This window comes from Talpa europaea, assembly GCF_964194135.1.
Source record: "Talpa europaea genome assembly, chromosome: 1".
NCBI classification, from domain to species: Eukaryota; Metazoa; Chordata; class Mammalia; order Eulipotyphla; family Talpidae; genus Talpa; species Talpa europaea.
In genome coordinates this window covers 32,286,663-32,310,849 of record NC_140073.1, presented here as the reverse complement: position 1 = coordinate 32,310,849, position 24,187 = coordinate 32,286,663, and the positions used below count along the sequence as shown (strand labels likewise).

General features: G+C 39.3%; 2 protein-coding genes across 2 annotated transcripts; both read left to right on the top strand.

The window, feature by feature from the left end:
• Positions 1–1,495: 1,495 nt before the first annotated feature.
• On the top strand, positions 1,496–2,440 carry LOC311176782 (olfactory receptor 10A3; the record flags this gene model as incomplete). The annotated part of the gene is made up of 1 exon (XM_084242425.1): positions 1,496–2,440. One exon carries the CDS (start codon positions 1,496–1,498, stop codon positions 2,438–2,440), a length of 945 nt encoding a protein of 314 aa, XP_084098551.1.
• A 7,621-nt stretch (positions 2,441–10,061) lies between these two features.
• Positions 10,062–11,006, top strand: LOC311180836 (olfactory receptor 10A6-like; the record flags this gene model as incomplete). The annotated part of the gene is made up of 1 exon (XM_084248815.1): positions 10,062–11,006. The coding sequence occupies one exon, from the start codon at positions 10,062–10,064 to the stop codon at positions 11,004–11,006; it is 945 nt and encodes a 314-aa protein (XP_084104941.1).
• Positions 11,007–24,187: the final 13,181 nt, after the last annotated feature.

The window sequence follows — 24,187 nt, the reverse complement described above, 5'->3', positions numbered from 1 at the left end:
CCAACTTTTTTGAATTCAAGATACTACTACATGTCTACAGAGCACTGTGTCCTTCTGGGTTTTCATCTCTCTTCGTGAATTTGATTCATTTAAAAAATACTACACAATGGTCAGTGGGCTTGGATTCCAGTGCTAACTTGTCTTCAAAGACCTTTGAACTTGGGCATGACAGACTTCCTCCTTGTCTTTGTCCTCCCAGTGTATCTTCCCCTCGTGACATTTTGTGATTATGTTTGTTCACCTTCCCTCCCCATTCAGAAGTTACCTTAACCTTATGGAATATGTAAATAACTTGTCATTACTCTTGCTTCCCAATGACATTGTATACTGATGTTACTTTTCTTCTTGACACTATTTCTTTAAGATATAGTCTGGGTTTTCCTAGTTGTTTTATTTACGCATTGTTAAATGTTGAGTTAGCATCATTTTGGGGCAGGACTATGGTGGGTATTGTGGATATGGCAAAGAACAGAACAAAATCTTGCCCTCTTGGAGATTACACTTGGGGAAGGAATTAGATTACATATAATGAGGTAATGGGTGGAATGTTATTTGCTATTTCATGTGGTTTTTTTCAGTTCTCTGTTTAGCTGTGTGGTGTCAAATATTTGCCTAAAATTGCTGTGCCAACAAAATGAAGTATGGCCTATCTGTGCTTTTTGAATAAGTAATGATTAAAAAAACTTATTAATAAAAGACAGTGGGGAGTGGAGAAAGAGTAGAGAGCAAAGGGGAGAAAGAGTGGAAAGAGAGAGAGAGAGAGAGAGAGAAACTTTTAAGTTACATTTTCACAATAATCAAAAATTGGGCTTTTTCTTAAGTCATCATGCTCACAAGAAGAATAGGCCATGGAGAAGCCAATCTCAATATAAAGCTTGGGCAGTTATCAGTAGACTGCAGTCAAGTCTCATAATTTACAAATAACCTAAGAGAGGTGCTAATAAAATATAGCCCTCTTTTTGTGTTTCTGTAGTGTGGTCACATTTAATTAAGTCACACACAACCATTTTGAATCTAATAAACATTTATAATAAATATACATCAAGTAGACTGAATTTTGGGGTTGTTATATGATTTTTTTTGTGAATACCATTTACTTTAGTCACTCTTTGACACTTTGTAATTGTGATATTGGATTTCATAGCTATATAAAATTGGGAAAATAAATGATACTTATGGAAATGTATAGAAATGGAACATAAATTACAACACACATTTGTTTTCAGCATTATGTTAAATTTTTCAAAGTACATAGTGTATGAGTTGCACCATAAGTACAAGAACTTAGATACTGTTTTGTGTTATTCAGATCAATTTGTAAGCCAAAATCATTCATTATCCTTTTATATTACCGCACTATTCTGTAGGAATAGATTCCTGTTTATAGATGTTGCCATTGTTCTTTGGGGTAAATGCAAACTAAAACTCTCAGCTATCAGTCTGTGACTTTATGCTTTTATATTATGTCATAAAAACGATACATACTCCAACAGAAATGAAAAAGCAAAATCAGAGCTCGGTGGTTGAATTTATCCTTTTGGGCTTTTCTAACTTTCCTGAACTCCAAAAACAACTTTTTGGTGTTTTCTTGATTATTTACCTAGTAACTCTGATGGGAAATGCCATTATTATAGTCATCATCTCTCTGGAACAGAGTCTCCATGTCCCCATGTACCGATTTCTCCTGAACTTGTCTGTGGTGGAAGTGAGTTTCAGCGCAGCCATTATGCCTGAGATGCTGGTGGTCCTCTCCACTGAAAAAACGACAATTACTTTTGCAGGTTGTTTTGCACAAATGTATTTCATTCTTCTTTTTGGTGGGACTGAATGTTTTCTTCTGGGGGCAATGGCTTATGACAGATTTGCTGCAATTTGCCATCCTCTGAACTACCCAGTGATTATGAACAAAAGTGTTTTCATGAAATTAGTAATGTTCTCATGGGCCTCAGGGATCATGGTGGCTACTGTGCAGACCACGTGGGTATTTAGTTTTCCCTTTTGTGGCCCCAATGAAATTAATCATCTCTCCTGTGAAACCCCAGCAGTGCTGGAGCTTGCATGTGCAGACACCTTTTTTTTTGAAATCTATGCATTCACTGGCACCATTTTGATTATCTTAGTTCCATTCTTGTTGATACTATTGTCTTATGTTCGAATTCTCTTTGCCATCCTGAAGATGCCATCCAACACTGGGAGGCAGAAGGCCTTTTCTACCTGTGCCTCCCATCTGACTTCTGTTACCCTCTTCTATGGCACAGCCAATATGACTTATTTACAGCCCAAGTCTGGCTACTCTCCAGACACCAAGAAACTGATATCTCTGTCCTACTCACTTCTTACCCCTCTGCTGAATCCACTGATCTACAGTTTGCGAAACAGTGAGATGAAAAGAGCTTTGATGAAATTATGGCAGAGAAGAGTTGACTTACATACATTTTGACTGTTTCGAGAGCCATGTGATACTCAGTCACTGCCTGACTGAACTGTATTTAAATTCACTAATGTTAAAAATAGTTTTCATCTTGATGTGATTATATTTAGTTTATTGAATTCTCTAAATTTCAAAATATATCAGTGATACCAGCCTTTCAAAATTGTATCATCATTTTTAATATGTTTATAAATTTTGATGACATATGATGTAATAATTTATTCTCCCATTCTTCTATTATGATTGTCCAGGTCATTCTGTATTGTCAGTAAGACAAAGCTTCAATAAATACCTAGTTTCATATGTTCATATGTAGTGATGTTTTATTTCTCTGGCATATTCTTCAAAGTAGACAAATAAGATGAAGAGTAACTCTGTGCTTTAGATTTTAGTAGCTCTTGCAGAATTCCCTTTCAAAATGACTGCAAGTTCTGCAGACATACCTGAGAGTTCACTGTACTACACTATCAGGGGGAGAGCCAACAAATAAGTTAGATTTTAAAAATTTGTTGTGAAAACTGAGGAAACAATGTGCTTTTGGGAGCCCAAACTGGCTTTACTTCATGAGCTCACACAGATTACAATATCAAAATGGATTTCTCTTGGTATTTTTTCCAGACATTACCTAATGTTGGTGATCAAAAAAGTGAAGGAGAACTTTCCAAAAAGTTGGTATTATTCACTTAGATACCACTGTTTTCTGAAGCTTTGTTAAATTTCCTGTTGTATACCAAAACTGCCCTCCAGAGACTTTATTTATAAACAATGGATGACTTTATTTTTTGTTATGGGAAAACAATGTGAATAATAGTGCATATTTTCTATGGTCCTTGATTCCCATCGCTAACCATAGTCTTTTTTAGTATGAACAGCCTCTCATTTTGCAACATTTGGGGCATTTCATGTTTGCTTCATGTTTGAATGTTTCTGTTATTGAATAGAGAGAACCCTTTTACATGAGTTCCTATAACTCCTGGAATTTCTACTCTGTGGTTACTAATAAAAGAGTAATAGCTATTTACCCATTGGTAGTTGTTATTCAGCTGTGGAAAAATTAATTTTACTGCTTCTGCGAAAATTAGAAGAGCAGGTACAAAATGGATTGGATTTTTACAGAAGGAAATTTATTTATACATACAAGAACTGGGGTACAGGCCAGAGGTGCGGGGGTGGGTGAGAGAATTCACCAGAGACAGAGTGGGGAACAGAACAGGCAGATTGACAGAAAAACACTGCTGAGGGGAGCAGCGGGCAAGTCAGGAAGGGTCTGCTGCGCCATGTGGGTATCTCCCTGGCTGGGGATTGAACTTGTGCTGCAGTGACTTCAGTGAGCTTCATAAGTTGCATCTTAAGCCCTTGTGCCACCAAGGAGGCCCCCAAAAGGAAATTTAAAGATCAAAGAGTAAAACCAGTTTGAGTAAATTTTGAATATTATATTATTTTTCAGTGACTCATTAGACAGGCACATATTGATCCTCTTAATAGATTCTGTCTCTTAACTGTCCCAAAATTTCATTCAGGAGACTACTATATGAAAAAACATACACATTTTGGGGATCACAGAGGAGGAAGAGAGAGAGAAATTGGCAAAACAAAACTTGAAATAATAGCTAAAGTCATCCCAAACTTAAGGAGAGAAATGGATATACAGAATCAAGATGATCAAATGTCCCTAATATGTTGAATACAAAAAGAACTATGCCAATATATAGTATACTTAAATTGTCAATAGAAAAAGACAGAGAACTTTGAAAGCCATAAGAGAAAAGTGACTCATCATATACATGGTTGCCCCCATGAAACCATGAGTGAATTTCTGAACAGCAAATTTGTATGGTAGAAAAGAATGGGATAATAAATCCAAAATATCAAAATAACAACACAAAAACAACAACAAACTTCTATCAAGTAAGAATACCTAGCAAACTGTCTTTCAGAAATGAAGGCAAGATAAGAATTCCCCAAACAAAAGTTGAGGACATGCATTACCACTAAATATTCCATAAAATTCATCTAAAGGATGCTCTTAAAGATGAAATGAAAGGATAGTAATTAATAACATATTTAAAAATCAGAATGCATAAAAATCAGCAGTAAAGCAATAAAAAGCAGAAGCAACAGAAGTAAAACCAACAAGTGGAACTACACCAAGCCCCATTTACAATAGCCTGCAAAACAAAATACCTGTGAATGAATTTAACTAAGGAGGTGAAATACTAATTAACAAAAGAAATTGGTAAAAGAAATTAAAAAAGACATAAATAAATGGAAAGAGTCCATACCTGTAGATTACAAGAATTAATATTGTTAAAATGTCCATATTACCCAAAACAATCTACAGATTCAATGCTATTTCTATGATAATTCCAATGGTATTTTTCACAAAAATAGTAAAAATACCCTAAAAATCTTATAGAACCAAAAGACCCCAAATACCCAAAGCATCCTGAGAAAGAATAACAAAGTTGGACATATCATACTTTCTGACTTCAAGCTACATTCCAAAGCTAGAGTAATCAAAACAGTATGATGTTGGCATAAACACAGGCCAGTGGAATAGAATTAAGAGCCCAGAAATAAACTCTTACATATAGGGTGAACTATTATTTGACAAGGGAAACATGATACTCACTTGGAAATATATAGTCTCCAATAAATAATGCTGGAAAAACTAGATATTTACATGTAAAATAAAGAAATTGGCATCTTATGTTTTACTATTCACAACAATTAACTCTATACAGATTAAAGGCTTGGACATAAGACCTAAAGTCTTAAAGTTCCCAGAAGAAAACATAGGAAAAAAATGCCTTGACATTGGTATAGGGTAAATGAGTAAAAATCAGGCTTTTTTCCTGCCTTGCCACCTCTAGTGTGGATGTCCAGGGATGAGAGGCATGGGTGTGGAAAAAGCTTGTTAACTTCATTTACCTTACAATTAGTCTTGGCAATGATCTTTTGGATATGATACCATAATCACACGTAATAGAAGAAAAATCAACAAGTGGAACTACACCAAACTAAAAAGCTTCTGCAGAGCCAATGAAAAACAAGATGAATTCCAATGTGCCTATTAAAAGATCCCCAGGTTACTTGGATGTACTTTAAAATGGGAAACGTTGTATAGTAGATTTATAGCTTTATAATAAAGATGAGTTATTTATTTCCTTTAGTACTCCTCTAGTAGATTTATAGCTTTATAATAAAGATGAGTTACTTATTTCCTTTAGTACTCCTCTGCCATCAAATAATTTCAACTCATATTACCTCATATTATTTTACTGACAGTTTCCTAAAACTGTGATGTGTTTGTGTGATTCTTGGCTCATCTATGCCTGCTTGCTTACCTTTGTGTTAAAGGGAAGTCTTTACTACTAGGTTACCTATCCAACTCCCATTGTTTCAAATAAGAGGATCATAGGTTTTGTCCTCCAAGATGTGATTACAGTGATTCTTGGAGTTGTAATGCATCAGAATCACTTGGAAGGATGTTAAAACACAGATTGCACAGAGTGTCTGTTTCAGTAGATCTATGAGGAAGCCTGCTAATTTGTTTCTAATAAGTTCCCTGGTGCCTCTGAAGATGACCTGGGCACCACACATTGAGAACCACAACTCTAGAAAGCTCAGTCCTCTTACTTCTGTAGGCAGCATTTCCTATGCTTGACTGGCTGATGCATGGGTGTTATCCCACCATGGCGAATGAGGAGGAGGGATCTTTGGATTGGAATCTGTGAATGAGAACACTGTTTCATCAGGATTACTTTTATATTTCCTACTGACACATATAAAATAGAATGAACCTCTCTAAATATTGTTGGTAACCTGTTGTTGCTAGGGTCAGGTGCTTTTTGGAGAATGGACAGGCTCCAGGAAAGCAGTGATGAGTAGATGAAGGTAACCTGTGTTCTGGCCAGTCATCCAGTTCTGGACAAAGCCAAGTTGGCAGATTTATTTATCTCTTCATTCTTCTGGGACTGAGCCAAACTCAGTAATCTCCTCAAGCCAGTTTTGGTTGATCCCAATCCCTGTTTCTCATATATACCTGTGAGATTAATAATAGTGTTTCTTTTAGAGAAAGAAATAGAATCAGAGAAGATAAATGATTTACTCAAGTCATACAAAGTAGTGCAGATCTTTTGCCCTCTAGTTTAAAAGCTCTTTTGCCCTCTAGTTTAAAATCTCTGTCTGTGAAATTAATTGGGTGACATCTTAAAAAAAATTAAGCAACTTTTTATTTCTACTAGAAATGATAGAAAGCTTATGGATGAGGCAAGGGGTAGCTCCCAGGCATGCTACAAAGATGTTTGTATTTGTCTTAATTGGTTTCCACCACTGCACAAACTGGCATTCCATCCAGTCATTTCTCTACCTCCAGGTCATCTGCCTTTGCTCCTACCCTCACCCAGCAGGTCCTCTTTCCCCACTACAACATTTATTCAGCCTCTGCTTTCCTCTCCTATTGGGAGGGGTCATGGTGAAATTGAGTCTCTTGTGTGAAGAGGAATGTATTCCCTATAGGAATTATAAAAGACTGATGCTCCAAGTTTGTCCTCTTGAGCTCTCTCACCTGAGGGGCCAAATTCAGACCTCTTTTGTAATCACAGAAAAAACTGAAACATGTTCATAAAGTGCCTCTAAATTCTCTAGAGATGGATTCTCCAGGGCATATATTTTAATGTCATATAATGTTCAAGAATCACTGCACTGTATAATTGAGAAGGTAGCTATTGACTAGAGGTAAAACTTCTGATAAAGTAGAGGGATATTTAAAGAGAGTCAATAGGTAAGAAAGTGCAGATTCTGCTGTGTAGCTGTGCATGGGTTTCATTTACAGTTCTTCTCATTTGTGATTGGAGATATTTGAAAAAATGCCTCAGTGCTCAGAACTCACTCAACAATGTGAACATTTGAATTGCTAGACTATTTTCAGTACTAGTCAGTTTCTTTTTCTTCCCTTTCAGAGACAAGTTTGGGTAATAATTAAAGTTACAAGCACTTACGTGCACAAAATTTCAAAAGTTAGAAGTTTGCAACTGAAGGGAATTTGGTAGGTAAATTTTAGCTTCTAACATTTTCGACAGAAGGTTGAAACAGAGAAGGAAGTGATCTAAGTTTGTCACTTTAGTGAGTTGCTCAAAACAACAGTGGGGTCTTCCAAGTTATGGAAAAAATATGGAGCTATTGTTATTTGCTCTTTCCCACTCACAAATGTTTTGTTCTATAAGATACTTTTAATGAGTTCTTTAAAGTTTTTCATTTTCTTTATATAATATATAAATTTTCAAATTTTCAAAATTTTATCTACTTAAAAATTTTTGTAACTGAGTAGATGTTATTTTTTCCTTCAGAAATGGGTTTCAATGTTTGTATCTATGACCATATTTTACTAATTTGAGTTGATTTTTTGACATCAGAAATGTACATGTTACAGTTAATACTGATATTTAATTTTAATGGGTTATTACAGACAAACAGTAGTAAGTTAACTTGCCTTCTGTTATCTGCTAATGTCCTACTGATCTGTGCTCAAGGCATCTGCACATGTCTTCACTTGCTGTGTCCCTTTGTTCTCCTGGGTTCTTCACCTCTTACAGTGCTTTCCTGCTAGTTCTCAAACCATGCAAGACTGGTAAGACTCCAACCAGGGCTAAGTGTCACTCTCCTCCTTATTCCTTTCTCCTTACACCTCATGTGTGCCCCTTAGATGGCATCCTACAATTATGGTTGTTCCCTCTTCTATCAAAGTTAATTTTTCTCTCATTGAAATGTCTGAAGCTCTTGCTATTACCTCTGCTTCCCAAAATGTTGTGTTTTGGTTTCACTTTTCTTTAGACACACTATTATTTAAAGCATAGTGGATTTTCATCATTTAAAAAATTCTTTCATTCATCAGATAATGACAGTATCTATTTTTGGTCAGGAATTATAGGCATTATGAATATAGCAAAGAACAGAATAAAATCTTTGACCCCTGGAGTTTATATTTTAGGAAGGAAGTTATATTTTACTTGTAAGTATAATCAAATCTACAGATAAATATGTATATTCTGAATGAGGAGGGAACAAGCATAAACTTAGAATGTTATGTGTTGACAACACATGAGGTATAAGGAGAAAACAATGTGGAGTGATGGCTTCTTCAGATTATATGCATACACATACATACATGTGTATATGTGCTTGTATATAATGGCAATTTGTGATAATGGAGAAAAATGAATAAGTCATATGAGAGAGAGATTAGCGAGTTCTACGGTAAGGGTGGAATACTATTTTATGAAGGATTTCCAACTCTGTACAACTGAAATTTGCTGAACCTAGAAAATGGTGGGTGCTCAGTTCTTGTTGAATAATTAGTAATCAAATTAATAAACTTTTTGGTGATGGAGGGGATATTGAAATCAGTTTCAGAATGATCAAAATTGAACTTTTCTGAAGCCATCAAGATCACAAGGATGAGCCATAAAGAAGGGACCCTGAAATTTTTCCCTGGAGGTCAACCCCATGATAACTGGCTATCACCAGTCTGCACAGACATCAATCAGCTCAATCAATTCACATTATTTACATGTCACCTAAGATTGGTACAGCTCAAATACAACCTCTGTGTGTTTTTGCAGTTTTCATGTCTAATTGGGTCAATTATAGGCATTTTGAACATGATGAATATTTATAATAAATATAAATCAACTGTGTGAAAATTTTGAATTGTTAGGTTATTCTCAAAATATTTATATTTTGAAAAATATAAATATATATTATTGTCTACCTTTTAACACTTTATTTTTTTATTTTAAACTATATATATATATATATAACTGGGAAAACAGATGATGGTGATAGTAAAGTCATTGGAATGGAACCTAAGTTATGATCCCTCTGCCTCCCCATTCCTTGCAGACTATTTCTTATTTATGGTTGCCTGCTGGTTTTGTTTCATTATTATTGTTATTATTATTGTTCCCCCAATCCCTTATTTGGATCTCCCTATAAACCTCCTATAAGTGAAACCATTTGACATTTTTCTTTTTCCTTCTGGCTTATTTCACTGAACATGATACCTTCTAGCTCTGTCCATGTTGTTGAGGTTGCTGCGAATGTATGAGTTTATCATTTTAGATTGTTGAATAGTATTCCATTGTATATTCAATGTGTATATATTCAATATGTGTATATATTCAATGTGTATATATACACATTATTCCATGTGTATATATACCACATCTTCTTGATCCAGGCATCTATTTTGGGGCATTTGGGTGGTGAAACTTTATTCTTTTTTAAATCTAGGTAACCTTGGTTTACAACACTATGTGATTTGAGGTATAGGTATAAAACATTTTTGTTTCTTTTAAGAATGTGTTTAATTTTCAAACTCTACAATGAATACATTGAAAAAATTTTTGGTATTATTTTGTCCTTTTCAGACAAGATTTCTGAACCAGGATGTGAAAGATTCACAAACAATTCTCCAAAATCATCAAACTGAATTTCTTCCAATATGAGCTCATTTTTACATCATCTGCCAAGACTGTCTGGGGTGAATGCAAAGGCTGCTTCTGAGCTGTTGGACTATGACCTCATACTTTACATACTTTGTCCATGAATACAAGACTTCTCTATTGAAATGAAAAGGCAAAATCAAAGCTCTGTAATTGAGTTCATTCTTTTGGGCTTTTCAAACTTTCCTGAACTCCAACAGCAGCTCTTTGTGGTTTTCTTGATTATTTATCTGGTGACCCTCATTGGAAATGCCATCATTATAGCCATCATCTCACTAGACCAGAGACTCCACGTCCCCATGTACCTGTTCCTCCAGAATTTGTCTGTAGTGGACATGAGTATCAGTGCAGTCATTATACCTGAGATGCTGGTGGTCTTCTCCACTGAGAAAACACCCATTTCATTCGTGAGTTGTTTTGCACAGATGTATTTCATACTTTTTTTTGGTGGGACTGAATGTTTTCTCCTGGGGGCAATGGCTTATGACCGCTATGCTGCCATCTGCCATCCTCTGAGCTACCCAGTGATCATGAACAAAAGCACTTTCATGAAATTCGTTTTATTCTCATGGGGCCTGGGTTTCATGTTGGGTACTGTGCAAACGTCATGGGTGTCCAGTTTTCCCTTCTGTGGCCCCAACGAGATCAATCACATCTCCTGTGAAACCCCAGCTGTGCTGGAGCTTGCATGTTCAGACACCTTTTTGTTTGAAATCTATGCGTTTACTGGTACTGTTTTAATTATCTTAGTTCCATTCCTGTTGATACTCTTGTCTTATGTTAGAATTCTCTTTGCCATCCTGAAGATGCCATCCAACACTGGGAGGCAGAAGGCCTTTTCTACCTGTGCCTCCCATCTTACTTCTGTTACCCTCTTCTATGGCACAGCTAATATGACCTATTTACAGCCCAAAAATAGCTACTCCCCAGACACCAAGAAACTGATATCTCTGTCCTACTCACTTCTTACCCCTATGCTGAATCCACTGATCTACAGTTTTCGAAACAGTGAGATGAAAAGAGCTTTGATGAAATTATGGCGAAGAAAAGTCGACTTACACACTTTCTGACTGTTTTGAGAGCCATGTGAAAGTTGGTCATTACATGATTGAACTGTATTTAAATTTAATAAATAGTTGAAAAAGATTGCAACTCTTGGTATGAGTTTCTTTAATATTTTGAGTTATGAAAATTTGATGTAATATTAGGGGCATCTTTTAAATAAATTTTGATCAAGGCAACATTGGTTTACAACATTACATAAGTTTCAGGTGTACCATATTATAATTGATATCTGTACATACTATATTGTGATCACCACCTAAATTCTAGTTTCTCCATCACCATATAATGCATCTAGGAGAAACTTCAAAAATTAATGTTTTGGTTTTTTTTCTTAGAGGCATAATCTATGAACACTTTCATATTAGAGTTTCTTCAAAAGTTTATTGATGGTTGTGCAGTATTTTTTCTCTTTAGAAAATATGTAATAAACTATTTTGTACATTAATACATTATGGTACTTCAATTTCTGTAGAGCACATTTCACAAAGTGATTGGGTCAAAGCAACTATGAATTTGTAAACTTTCATAAATATTGCTACTTACTTTTTAAAATAATAGAAATAACTCCAGGTTGACTTTGCTGTTTTTTTCATTATCTTTTTACCTATCCCTGCCAAAAATTGGGGGTGGAAATGCAAACTGATATGACTTTCAGAAAAAGAAATTTCATCAACAGATTGCTGAAAACTTGTGGGTGATATTTTAATATTGTATAATACTAGTTTCATTTGCACATAGAAAAACATAAGCCAAAATTTTGATGGAATCCCATCCCTTGGAATCCTGAAATTTTCTTCTCTTAGCATATAAAAGAATCAATTAAGGTTTACTTAAAAGAAACGAACAATCAAACAAAGAAAAGCCAAATGCAGTTTCCTTTTCATCATTTTTTAGTTCATTCTTTTATTCATTGATTGTATTAAACAATTTTAAAATGTCTAGGTTTTGATGTCTTTTTACTGAACTTGCCAGGGATGTCAGTTCTTTTAGTTGGAATAATTTACTTCAAATATGTCTGTTATTGGGGTCTTCTGGTGGCCCAAAGTGTTAAGTCTCAGCGCTATGAAGCTATCAGCAGACACTGCAGCACAACGAGTTCAATTACTGGCCAGAGAGCTACCCACATGGTGCAGCAGACCACTCCTGTCTCCCCCGCTACTCCCCTCAGCAGTGTATTTCAGTAAATCCGCCTGTTCTGCTCCCCACTCTGTTTGGTAAATCCTCTCACCTCTCTTCCTCCCTTGCACCTCTGGCCTACACCCCAGCTCTTGCATTCATAAATAAATAAAACAAAATATTTAAACAACAACAACAACAAAAAATGCGTCTGTTATTATTGTTTCCATTTCAATTATTCTGATATTGAGTCCTAGGGCAAGTTAAGGTTAAGTAGACAGCTTCAGGGACAATACAGGCAGGGGCTTCAGGAGCATTAAAGAGGCTTCTGAGATAAGGGGAGTAAAGTCTTGGAGGTGCTACCCAAAACATACTCCAGAGATGAGGTCAGAAATCCAGGAGGGCTAATGAGAACAGTAAAGTTTGAGAGACTTTGGCCAGGATAGGTACAAGAGTAATAAGATAAGAGCTAGGAAAGTGGGCACATCTGCCAGGAGAAGTATAGCCACTGGGAGGAAGAGCTGATCACAAAATAGGATGATGAGATGTTTGGAATAGAGAAAAAAGGGTTTAAATATCCCCTATACACGTGCCCATATGGCCTCTTCGCCCCTCACAGGTACAGCACACCTGGGAATCCTTTCTTTCTTCCTTTAAATATACTGTTTTTTTCTTTCTTGAATAAAGTTTGCTTCTCTCTGCTTACTTATCTAAGAAGTCTGTGAATTCCTTTTTATGGCTTTGTGGGACAAGAACCTGTGGTGGTTCAAGGGCTAAATTAATAGCACACAGCAGTTTTAGTAGCCTGGGATACCTGTAATTTTCAAGTTGTAGTTGCTCCCCGTATCACCATCGTCTTTGGAAAAACCCCAATATACACGAGTGGGTTTTGTGACCTATATATTCCCTATCTCACCTTCACTACCCCTTATGGTTCATTGACCCATAAGTAGATCTGCAGCAATTACATTCTGCAACATCCTGGACAGAACATCCACAAGCTCTTATCACTAAAGTTATTTCTCTAGATTTCCCTGTTATTTTTTTAGGTTTTTTTTTTTTTTTTTGGTTCTCAGTGGGCTTAACAGATAAATCTATAATCTAACAGAGTGTACTTATCTCTATGAAGGGAATATATCAAAAGAATATCCAGGTAGATGGAGTCTGGCAAGATGGTAGAAGAGTGAAGATGCTAGGATCACTGCCTCCACCAATTTACAACCAAATTACATAAAAATGGAGACAACTGTCTCTGGTGGCTGAACAAACAGCTATGTTTGCATCGAGGGGGATAGCATCGTAAAACAGTGGGGAAAAAACTGCAATTTAATTGTGTTGGAAGCATTGCCAGGGTAGTGCAACCCAAAAAAGGGAGGTGGTAGCTCAATACAAAGCCCTTCTTCTGTTGTTAACTGACACTGGGACTTTAGAAGCTGGGGGGTGTCCTGGAAAGCAAGGGAACACGCAGTCACCATGTATGATGGAGGTTCTGCCTCTGGAAAACTGTAGGAGTAGGGTTGTAGGGACCCCAGTGGTAGAATGTCAGGGTAGTAAACTGGTCCCTGCAGATGCAGATGATACACTGATCCACTACCACATGACAACTAGGTACCACGGCCAGGGAGTATAACATCCTAACCCCCTAAATAAGGGGGTTTGAGGACAGTGGACAGTATTGGTAACTGCCAGTAGAGAGTCTGAGGTAGTGATTGTCAGCTTGAACTTGAAGAGACCCGTAGAGACACTTGAAAGAGACACATGCATGAGAGACATATGGGTGAAAGAAACGTGGTTTTCAAAGTGTGTTCTGTGAGTCACTGGCAGAGGATTCATAGAGTTTAATCTGCATTTGTGATAATTCTAATACATCATGTAACATGGGATTGCTGTCCTTGGTAAAGACAACAGCAGCCATTATCTTGATTTGTACTTTTCTTTTTCTCCCTTTGTCCCAGTTTTCCGGGGCCTGTCTTACCCTTTTCTTGCTGTTCTCCTCCAGAAGTTTCTTTAGAGTTATGGAAAGTTTTCAAGCCTTAGTAATCCCCCTTTGGGCTGACCCTGTTTGGCTGGTTATTTACTCAAGAATGGATGGGTAATTGGGGCGGGGGGGTAGTTATGGTGAAACCATTAGGAATATCTTCTCTTCTCTGCTATGCACACTAACTGTAGTAAAGATCTATCACACTAAGAGTCAGCTTTGCCTTTGTGCATACTGCTGGCTGAATCCCCTGAGAATGTGTAAGTTTGGGGTCCTTGGGTGCCCATTGGTTGTGTGCTAACATAGTGCATTGTATATTTGAAAGTTAAATTTTATAGAAGTAAAAAAGAAGAATTACATGTGGTGATGAACATTAAACTTATTGTGGTAAACATTTAGCAATGTAGCCATATACCAGATCGTTATGTTGTATACCTAAAACTAGCATGATGATATATGCCAGTTATATTACAATTAAAAATAGGGTATTCTTCAGTGATGGTGGCACTTGTCTTCAGTTGCAAGTATGTGGTGGCTACTAGTAATCTGGTGTCTCTACCTTGACCTCAATTTGGGCCCCATTGCTTTTGCATGACAGCTCAAATGTAAGCACAGTGAACATGTTACATGATGTATTAGAATTATCACAAATGCAGATTAAACTCTATGAATCCTCTGCCAGTGACTCACAGAACACACTTTGAAAACCACTGCAATACACTGAAATGTCAAAGCTGATTCTGTCAATCTGTTATTTTGGGGGCATTTTGTAATTTCTAGAACTGTAAAGATTTTCCTGGAATATGTTTCTAGAAGTGGAATTGCTGTATTAAAACAAGTAAATACTTTAAAAAACCATTGAGGCATATTACCAAATCTTTAGAGAAAAAAGTGTCAAGATAGCCCTGTCTTCACTGTCTAAGGGCCTTGCTCCCAGTACTCCCTATTGCTTTCGCTATCTACTTAAGACAAAGAGCCTCCAGAACTGGTCAGAATTCAGTGACGGTATGAAGATAATTCTTCACTTGGCCAAAAATTTACATCTATTTCCCAGCTCAAATTGTATCTAGTCACATTAATCTGTTAGTGTACGATCTGTGGGGCACCCCAGAATATCCTAACTTGCACACTCTAAAGAGGGTCTGCCATTCACTGCATTAAGACAAACCATACTCTTAGTGTGAAAGAATTTTAATTAACAGTGTTCATGGAGAGAGAAGAGAAGAAAGGATAATAGTTTCCCAAGAAAATACCCAAAGATAGCCAACCCTTCAAGGGTGAATGTCCAGCCAAACAGGGTTTGCCCAAAGCATGACCACTGAGTTCCCAAAACTTGCCACAGTCTAAAGCATCTTCAGGCAGAGAACCACAGGAAAGGGGCAGAAGGGGCCAGGCACAACTAAACAAAAGGAGCAAAATCTAAGTGCAAATCAAGATAAGCTGCCATTGTCAGATTCCCCACTAGTCTCACCCATGTGTCTCTTTCGGTGTCTCCATACACCTTAACTCCACATGTCTCCTCCAGGTTCCCCAAGTCCTTGGTGCGAGTCCAGCACTGAAAAGTAAGCAGGACTTCTTCACACACCTGTGCTCCCTGTGCCTTCTCCAAGACTTCTCTCCAAGTCTCCTTCAGCGGCCCCTCTTCTGCTCAGCTCCACCTTTCATTAAGTGGGGCAGAGAACACGGAACCTCCTCTTTTTATGGAAATTATACTGTATTAAACTTTGCATCAGCAGAATTTGAGCTCAATCTCTCCCTCCTATTGCAAGAGTCTTATAGTCTCTTTTACGTCCTTGACTCTGACCACTGCAATTTTTACACCAACAGATCTTTTAATACAAATTTCATATAGAATGAGAATTAAAAGAACACAAATTTCCAATACTTCTTCCCTACCCTCTAGGCAGTTTATAATCTACAGGGTTTTATGTTTGATATTTCACTGTATTCATTAGCATACCCATAAGGTTCCTGGAGACCCCTGACAGGGCCCCAGGCAAACAACCTGATTGTTCCTGGGCGGTCACTCAGGCCTGATCCCATCAGCTGGTGCAGTGTCAGTTACACAGCATTCTGTTTGTCGCCGACAGAGCTCCTTTTAAATCCTTTATAATTTTTCTGAAGTTAACCCAAAGGATTTTACAACCACACCTGGATTTGACCTTTGCCCTGAAATGATGCCATTTTCGAAAATGGTTTGCTGTGCGAGTTTTATGTTTGGTTCCAGCAAGTCCTGGTTCCTTTATATTTTCTCTAAATTCTGCTAAAAACTTAACAGTTTTGTTTGTCGTTTTTGAAGTCTGTAGGTTTGGAGTGCAGGGTCCTTGGGTTCACTCTGGGAAAGGTTTTGTAACAGGGTGGTCCCCAGGAAAGGGGGGAGATTCCAGGTTTCCTGCCCCAACCAAGGAGGGTGGAGCTGAGCAGGGAGAGAAGAAGCTACAGAGGAGACTGAGGAAGGAAGGAACAGGATGGAGCCTGAAGGAGCCCTGGAGGAGGCACATGGAGCAGAGAGACATGTGAAGAAACTGCACTTGCCTTTTGGTCGTGGACTGGGTGACACAGATGTGGGTGAGACCCATGGGGAGGTGACAATGGCGGTTTTTGTCTTGATTTTGATTTTGCTCTTTTCCTTCCAGACTTGTCTGGTTGTTTCTTATCCTTTTCTGTGGGTCCCCACTGGAATATGCTTTAGACTTGTGGCAGGCTTTGGGGCCTTGTTCTGGGCCAGTCCTGCTTGGGTGGACTTTTACTCACAAGGCGACGGGTAACTTCCGGTGCTTAATTTAGAAACTAGATTCTTTTCCTTTCCTGTATTGTTTCCTAATTGTATTAAAGTTCCTTTTCATTAAAATCTCATATGTTTTGTGTTGATGCAGCGGATGGCAGAACCTGTTTAGAGCAGGCAGGTTACTGCTTTTGACAACCTGCCTGGAAGTTCCTTACTCACTGTCTACTTCGTAGGTATATTTTTTACACTGTACATTGTGGTGAGTGATAGTTTTGCTATTATGCCAGTACATCATTTGGGTACTCTTTAATACAGCAGCAATAACATTTTCCTCTTTGTCTGCAAGGCCCAGATCAATCTTTTTTTTTTTTTTTAAAGATTTTATTTTATTTATTTATACAAGCACTGGGTACAGTCAGAAGCGCGGGAGGGTGAGAGAATTCACCAGAGGCAGAGTGGAGAGCAGAGCAGGCAGACTGACGAAATACACTGTTGAGGGGAGCAGCAGGCGGCAGGAGAGGTCTGCGTGCCAAGTGGGACCCTCACCCGGTGGCTGGGATCGAACCGGCGTTGCAGAAGCTGCGGGCAGCTTTGCAACCCAGCGCTCAACTGCTGCGCCACCGGGGAGGCCCCAGATCAATCTTCTTAAAACCCTTTGATATTTCATCAGCACTGTCCTCAAGACTTCCTGCTTCTGCCCTTTGCTCCCATCCTAAAGCCAATGTCAACTGGTAGTGTTTTACAAAGGTTGCATTGGTGTAGTGATATTTGCATTAAGAACTGAATGAATTATATTGTATAATAAATTACATAATGAATTGCATTAAGAAATGAATGTTATAGATGCAGATTCAGTACTTGAGGGTTTGTGTGTGTGTGTGTTTGTGTGTATGACTTTCTAGCAACTTTTGCAAAAACACTGGTGGGAGAATAACTAACTTGAGAAAGGGAAGAAAATCAACTGTAGAATGACTTCTACGTAGCAGGCACTGTGCCAGGTGCTGGGGACTGCAGAGATAAGCAGAGATAGTCAAAGGAGAGAGACAATTATAAACAAATGAATACAAAATAAAAATGTAGTTACAATTGTGACAAGTGTTATAGAGGAAAAGCACCAGACATTGTGGGATTATAACAGGAAGAGTTTTTCTAGCCTGGCGAGGTGGTGGGAGAGGAATAACTCTGGGAAGGATAGTGAAGGTCTCCCTGGGAAAGTGACATTTAAACTGAGCCTTAAGAGCTGATGGCATTAACCAGGTCCAAATGTGGACGGCGGAACAGCCCAGGTGGAAGGAATGGAGTGTTGAAGGTCAGATTGTGAAGGAACTTGGTGTTATTCCAGGAAAGGGAGAAGACTGGAGAGAGAGAGAGAGGGAGGGATAAATAGGCAGGCAGAAGCCAAACCATACAACCTCTTGCAGGTACAATAAGAACTCTGAACTTCACCTGTAACAATGGGTGGCGAGTGGTGTAAAGCAAAGCAGTAACATGGAAATATTTGTACCTTTAAAATAAGTGAATGAGGGCCTCCCCGGTGGTGCAGCGGTTGAGCGCTGGGTTGCGAAGCTGCCCGCAGCCTCTGCAGCGCCGGTTCGATCCCCGGCTGCTCCCCGGCCACCGGAGGAGGGTCCCACATGGCGCGCAGACCTCTCCTGCCGCCCGCTGCTCCCCTCAGCAGTGTACTTCGGTCCTTCTGCCTGCTCTGCTCCCGGCTCTGGCTCTGGTGAATTCTCTCACCCTCCCGCGCTTCTGACTGTACCCAGTGCTTTTATAAATAAATAATCTTTAAAAAAATGAAATAAAATAAAATCAGACACTTCTATAAAAAAAATAAAATAAGTGAATGAAAGCTCCTTGAGGGATTTATTTTTCCAAAAACAGAATAAATTCTTACTGCCATCTAGTGGCCAAGCATGTAATTGCTATACTGTCACTGCTGAAAGTTTGGGGACCTAAATGTTCTCAGCAAACCAATTATCATCACTGAGGAACTCACAGAAAATATTAGAATCAGTCCCATGAGCTCTAGATACAACAAATTTGGGCAAATGGCAAATGCAGTGGTGTTTCATATCCTTAAGGTAGGTGCATCTTTTTGTTAGGTTTAGGAGCACAAGGGCTGAGGTGAATTCTCTGTTCACCCCCCTTTTCCATCTCCTGTCTGGCTCTTAGTTTTTAACACAGGCAACACCACCACCATCATATATCAGCATCATCACCATAATCACCACCTCAGACCCCGTATATCACACGTTGGCAGGCATGGATTATGTCTATTGCCTCATTTGAGTATTCATAAAGTCTGGGTATCTACTATGTGCTGGGTACCTACTATGTGCTGGTTATGGTGTCAGATACTAGACAGAGACTCACTCATTTCCAAGATTTCACAAAAGAATGACAAGCATATAAAGAAACTTACAGCACTGTGTCGTGAGTGTTGCCATTGTGGTTAACGCACTTGCAGCCACTATTCCCTGGATGTCTCTTTAGGAATCAGAGAGGGTTTCCTGGAGAGGGTGATTGAGGTCATAGTTTGTAAGATTAGGAAGGGTTAGTTAGATGGCAAGAACAAGACAAAGGACTCTACATCTAGAGATGAGCTAGTGTCTGATAAGCACGATATGGATTTTTAAGATCTTAAGTATGCATGGTAAGTAAAGTATCAGGCTTCTTTGCCCTCACACCATTAGGATTGATGATGGAACCCTGTGGTCCTGAATGCATGCCTGATGGTGGGTACCTGGAGTAGGGTGTGGGCATATGTAGGTGGGTACACCTGGGCTAAGAGACTGGGCTTATAAGGGCGGCATATGGGGACGCCAGCAGAGCAGAACAGCAGAACCATCATGAGGAGAGAGAGAACAAGGCCACAAGAGAAGGCCGGAGAGCCCAGAAAGAGTGAAGACTTGCTGGGGGCTCGGGGACCTGACAGCCTCCTGGCCCCCCTGCACTCCTGCCTGCCATGTACCTGGTAAATTCCAATAAAAGTCTGCCAAATCCACCAAGGGCTCCTAGGACTCTCCTTCTTTACCCATCTGCTCGATTCCTAGAGATCCTACCTTGGCCCTTCCTGTGTCTACAAAATAAAACTGTGTGACAGCTGCAAAATATTTTGGGTGGTGGAGTGATAGGAAATGAGACCAGATGGTGAATGATTTTATGACTTAAATGAAGGATTATGAACCCAATTTTTTAAGGTATCGAGAGTCACTTTAGGATGTTACATAGAAGGGAAAAAGATTTGCATTTTAATACTAACTAGTATTTAATGAATACTTACCATATATATATATATACTTGGCTATGCCCCTTACACATATGAGCTCATTTTGCCCCTCACAATGTTACGGAGCAACTGCGATATAAAACGGGTTGCCTGGCTGTGGGTCCTCACCTGTGCACTTAAAAGGGACTTATTAATACTCCACTACAGGCACACACAAAAGGTTAATAAAAGGTTTATTTACAAGGGAAAGGGAAATGAGGAAATGTACAACTCAGGGAGAAAATAGGGAAATAAATTCTTTACTGCTTCCTACCCGATCCGCTGACCTGGAAACCCAAAAGTACTCTCAGAGCTGGCCGGAGGCTGCTAGCTGGCGGGGAGCCAAAAAGGGAATCCCCCAAAGCTCACGTGTCTGGTTTTATACCAAACCTGGCTGCTTAACACCACCCTCAGGTCCCAGCCACCTTCCTTTTGGTGGTGATGGGATTTGGGGTTCCCAGTGTCTTTGGCTTTGGCCTGGGGTGGGGGTGGAGTCCACAAAGCCTGTATGGAATTAGCTCAGGACATCCTTTTCCCCCTAACAACAACACTACCAGTTTACAGCAATGCTGAGTGATGCTAAGTAATTTGTCCAAATATTCAAAATTCTTTTGTGACTAGGTGGTATTACAGGGTATAAGGGCATGTGATCTAGGGGTACACAGGTTATCACAAATTGTTTGTACTCCAGAATTCATACTTGTAGCCAATATACTTGCTCTATTGCCTCTAGCGTGATAGAAGCACAAAAGCTTGACATTCTCTCCAGTTGGGCTTACGTGTCCCAGGCCTTGCTCAGAAGCTGTGCTGTGGCTGTGTTCTCCATGGTTCATCTTAGGCTGGAGCACCCCTGGAAGTGGGCACAGCAGGTAGAACTGCGGGTCTGGAATAGGTCTTAAGCAAGCTCCTGGGCAGAATTTTTCAGATCAATATCAGCAGGTTTTGCAGGGGAGACGCATCACCTGAGCTCATCCTGTGTCCTCCTATGGTTCTTCTGGGATCAAAAGGACCCCACTTACCAACTACAATTTGGGCAAAAGATATCATTGTTTGGGAGAAGTAAAAGAGCTTTCTTTAGGGCCTCCCCTGGTGGCACAGCGGTTGAGCGCTGGGCAGCTTCTGCAGCGCCGGTTCGATCCCTGGCTGCTGGCGAGGGTCCCGCGAGGTGTGACAAATCTCTCCTGCCGCCTGCTGCTCCCCTCAGCAGTGTATTTTGTTGTTCTGCCTTTTCTGTTCCCTGCTCTGGCTCTGGTGTATTCTCTCACCCTCCTGCGCTTCTGACTGCACCCACTGCTTGTATAAATCAATAATCTTTTCTTTTTTAAGAGCTTTTTTTTTTAAAAGATTTATTTATTTATATACAGGAATTGGGGTACAGGCCAGAGATGCGGGGGTGAGAAGATTCACCAGAGACAGAGTGGAAACAGAACAGGCAAACGGACCGAAGTACACTGCTGAGGGGAGCAGCGGGCAAGACAGGAGAGGTCTGTCCCGCCGTGTGGGCTTCTCTCTGGCCGGCTGGGAATCGAACTCGTGCTGCAGTGGCTGCAGATTGCTTCATAGGTTGCGTCTTAATCCCTGCGCCACCAGGGAGGCCCTAAGAGCTTTCTTTAGATGTTCACGGTCCCCCTATCCTTTGTCTTCTCATTAGGCCCTTAGGAGGGGAAGGCCAGGCATTCATTGCATGCACAAATTCCTTCAGTCTCTGTCATTACTGCTTCTAACTATTACTTGCTTGTTTCTAACATTATAACCTTCACAAATAAACTCTGTGAGCTTGTGTTATTTGGCAAATTTGCAGAACACCAAGTGTTATTTGGCAAATTTGCAGAACACCAAGTTACTGTTTTTTTTTTTGTTGTTTTTTTTTTTTAAAGACAGCAAACCTGGTTTTAGTGTCAGGCTTCTAGGTGGACCATTGCTGATTTCCTGATTGTCATTCAGAAACTGGGGCAGCTGTCCCAGAAGTCAGTACTAGGATGCCTCAGCAGGAAGCCAGAATTCTTTACAGGCAGAGATGGCCTAGGGCTGTGGAAATACCAAGAATGGGCCTCACCCACATCCATCTTATAGTTGAAACCTTTCTTCTTGGTCTATTGCTTTGCTTTATGATTCATTAAGAAATAAAGCTATTCAGTAACCATCTTTTATCACAGTTTTGTTTAGAGTAATGTTTCTCAAAGCTTAGAGCCCCTGGGTGATATTGAGGCTTATTTAAGTTTTCTGTGAGGTCAAAATTATTTTCATAATGACATTTAAATTATTTTTACCTTTTGCTCCTCATTCTGTCCAAAATGTAGAGTTTTCCAGAAACTACATAATTAATTGTGTTACAACAAATTGAATGCAGAAGGAGATATGAGAATTCAGCTGTTTCTTTAAGAAGATACCAAAACTATTTGTAAAAATGTCAAACAGCACCACTCCTAAATATTTTTGAAAATATAACTATTTCCCATCAAAATATGTTATTTCTGATACTATTGTTACATGGCACAAAGGAAAGTTAGACACCAGGGCTAATAAGAAGCAGGTGTATTGCACAGGTGCTGACTCAGCAGATTTGAATCTAAAGGCTGAGCCCCATTTGCCAGATGTCGGGGGCTTATATACACTTTAAGTTTCTACAAGGTTCCAGATGGGTTTGCATTGGCAGCTGTACATGGTCAGGTATGACGTGGCTATGTACCAATAAGTGAGTTGTATAGTTGCACACCAAGGAGTAAAGGGTCAGTTGTTATGGGCCCTCCGGGTCCATTCTGCTTTGTGGCTAACATCTCACAAGATTCCTACCAGGAACCAGGTTGCATACCAGGACCTGAGCAAAAGGTCGTTACTAAGCCCCCCAGGCTGCTTATCTCAGGTCACCACACTTCACTGTATGAAGGGTTATTAACATCATTTTAAAATGTGATAATAAATAAAGATGTATTCATTTTTCCCTCCCATTCCCCCCAAGGTCTTTATCTTAACTTGTAATAGAGCAAATATCTGGGACTATAATCTGTATAAACAAAAGCTCTTTGATGCTCTCTATAAACTGTCAGATTGTACAGGGGTCCTGAAAGTAAATAGTTGGAGGATGGTGGTTGAAAGGAGCCACTGAAGGCAATTTCTCAATGATTTTAAGAGGGAGCATGTCCTGATTTACTTGGAATTCCCCTTTCCAAAAAGAAAACAGGAGTCAGCAGAAATGCGTTCACAGGTCAGGTCCCTGTTCTCTTGGTGTAGAACATTCCTCTCTGCACAGTTCACCTGTTTCCTTGGTAACGAAACTGTAGCTGCCACCTGTGGCTTATTAACAACCGCCCCTGGCCGGCTGGATTCCACAGGGCTATTGCTGTCTGGGAATAATTAGGGAACTTGGTCAGGAAGTTTCCTCAAGTAGGAAATTGGTTCCTCTGGAACTTGTTATACATTAACTCCACAGCCAAGATCACGAAAACATTTACTGAAATTAGTCATAGGGTTCGTGTCCTCTGGGAGCACTTATGAAGGGTGAGCGGTGTCAGGAATCCGGGAATATGACTTTATTCTTAAAGGGCTGGATGTCAGTTTTAAGTTGTGATGAGGGAGCAATTAGTTTAAAATGATTCCTAAGTTTCTAATGAAGCTACACTTTTAAGCCTCTCTCTGGGGTTGGTGGAGAGCAGGGGTGTGAGATATAATTAAAATCTACTTTAAATCCACACGTTCACCTTCACTCACTGCCTTTTGCCACTATCAACTTTATTATGAGGCTTGTCCAACTGGGAGAAGTTGGCCAAATTCAGCATAGTCTCAGCTGATGGTGAATTTTTGACAACTTGATCTATCTGAATCCTGAGTAAAAATTAAATAGTTTTCCCTAGCTGGTGTTTTGAGGCTTTAAGACTTGTCTGCTGGAAGCAAACCCAGAACCCAAGGTCAAAGCAACACAAAAGATATCTATAAGCAAAATGCAGCTGTATTTTCCCTGAAAAATAAAAATAAAAACAAAAACAAACCAACAACAACAACAAAAAAACCCAAAACCCTAACTGCTGAGAGCTCAACAGAAGTGAAAGTTCAAAGGAAAGCACTGAGGTCTCTGCCTTAATAGTCATTAAGGTGCCAT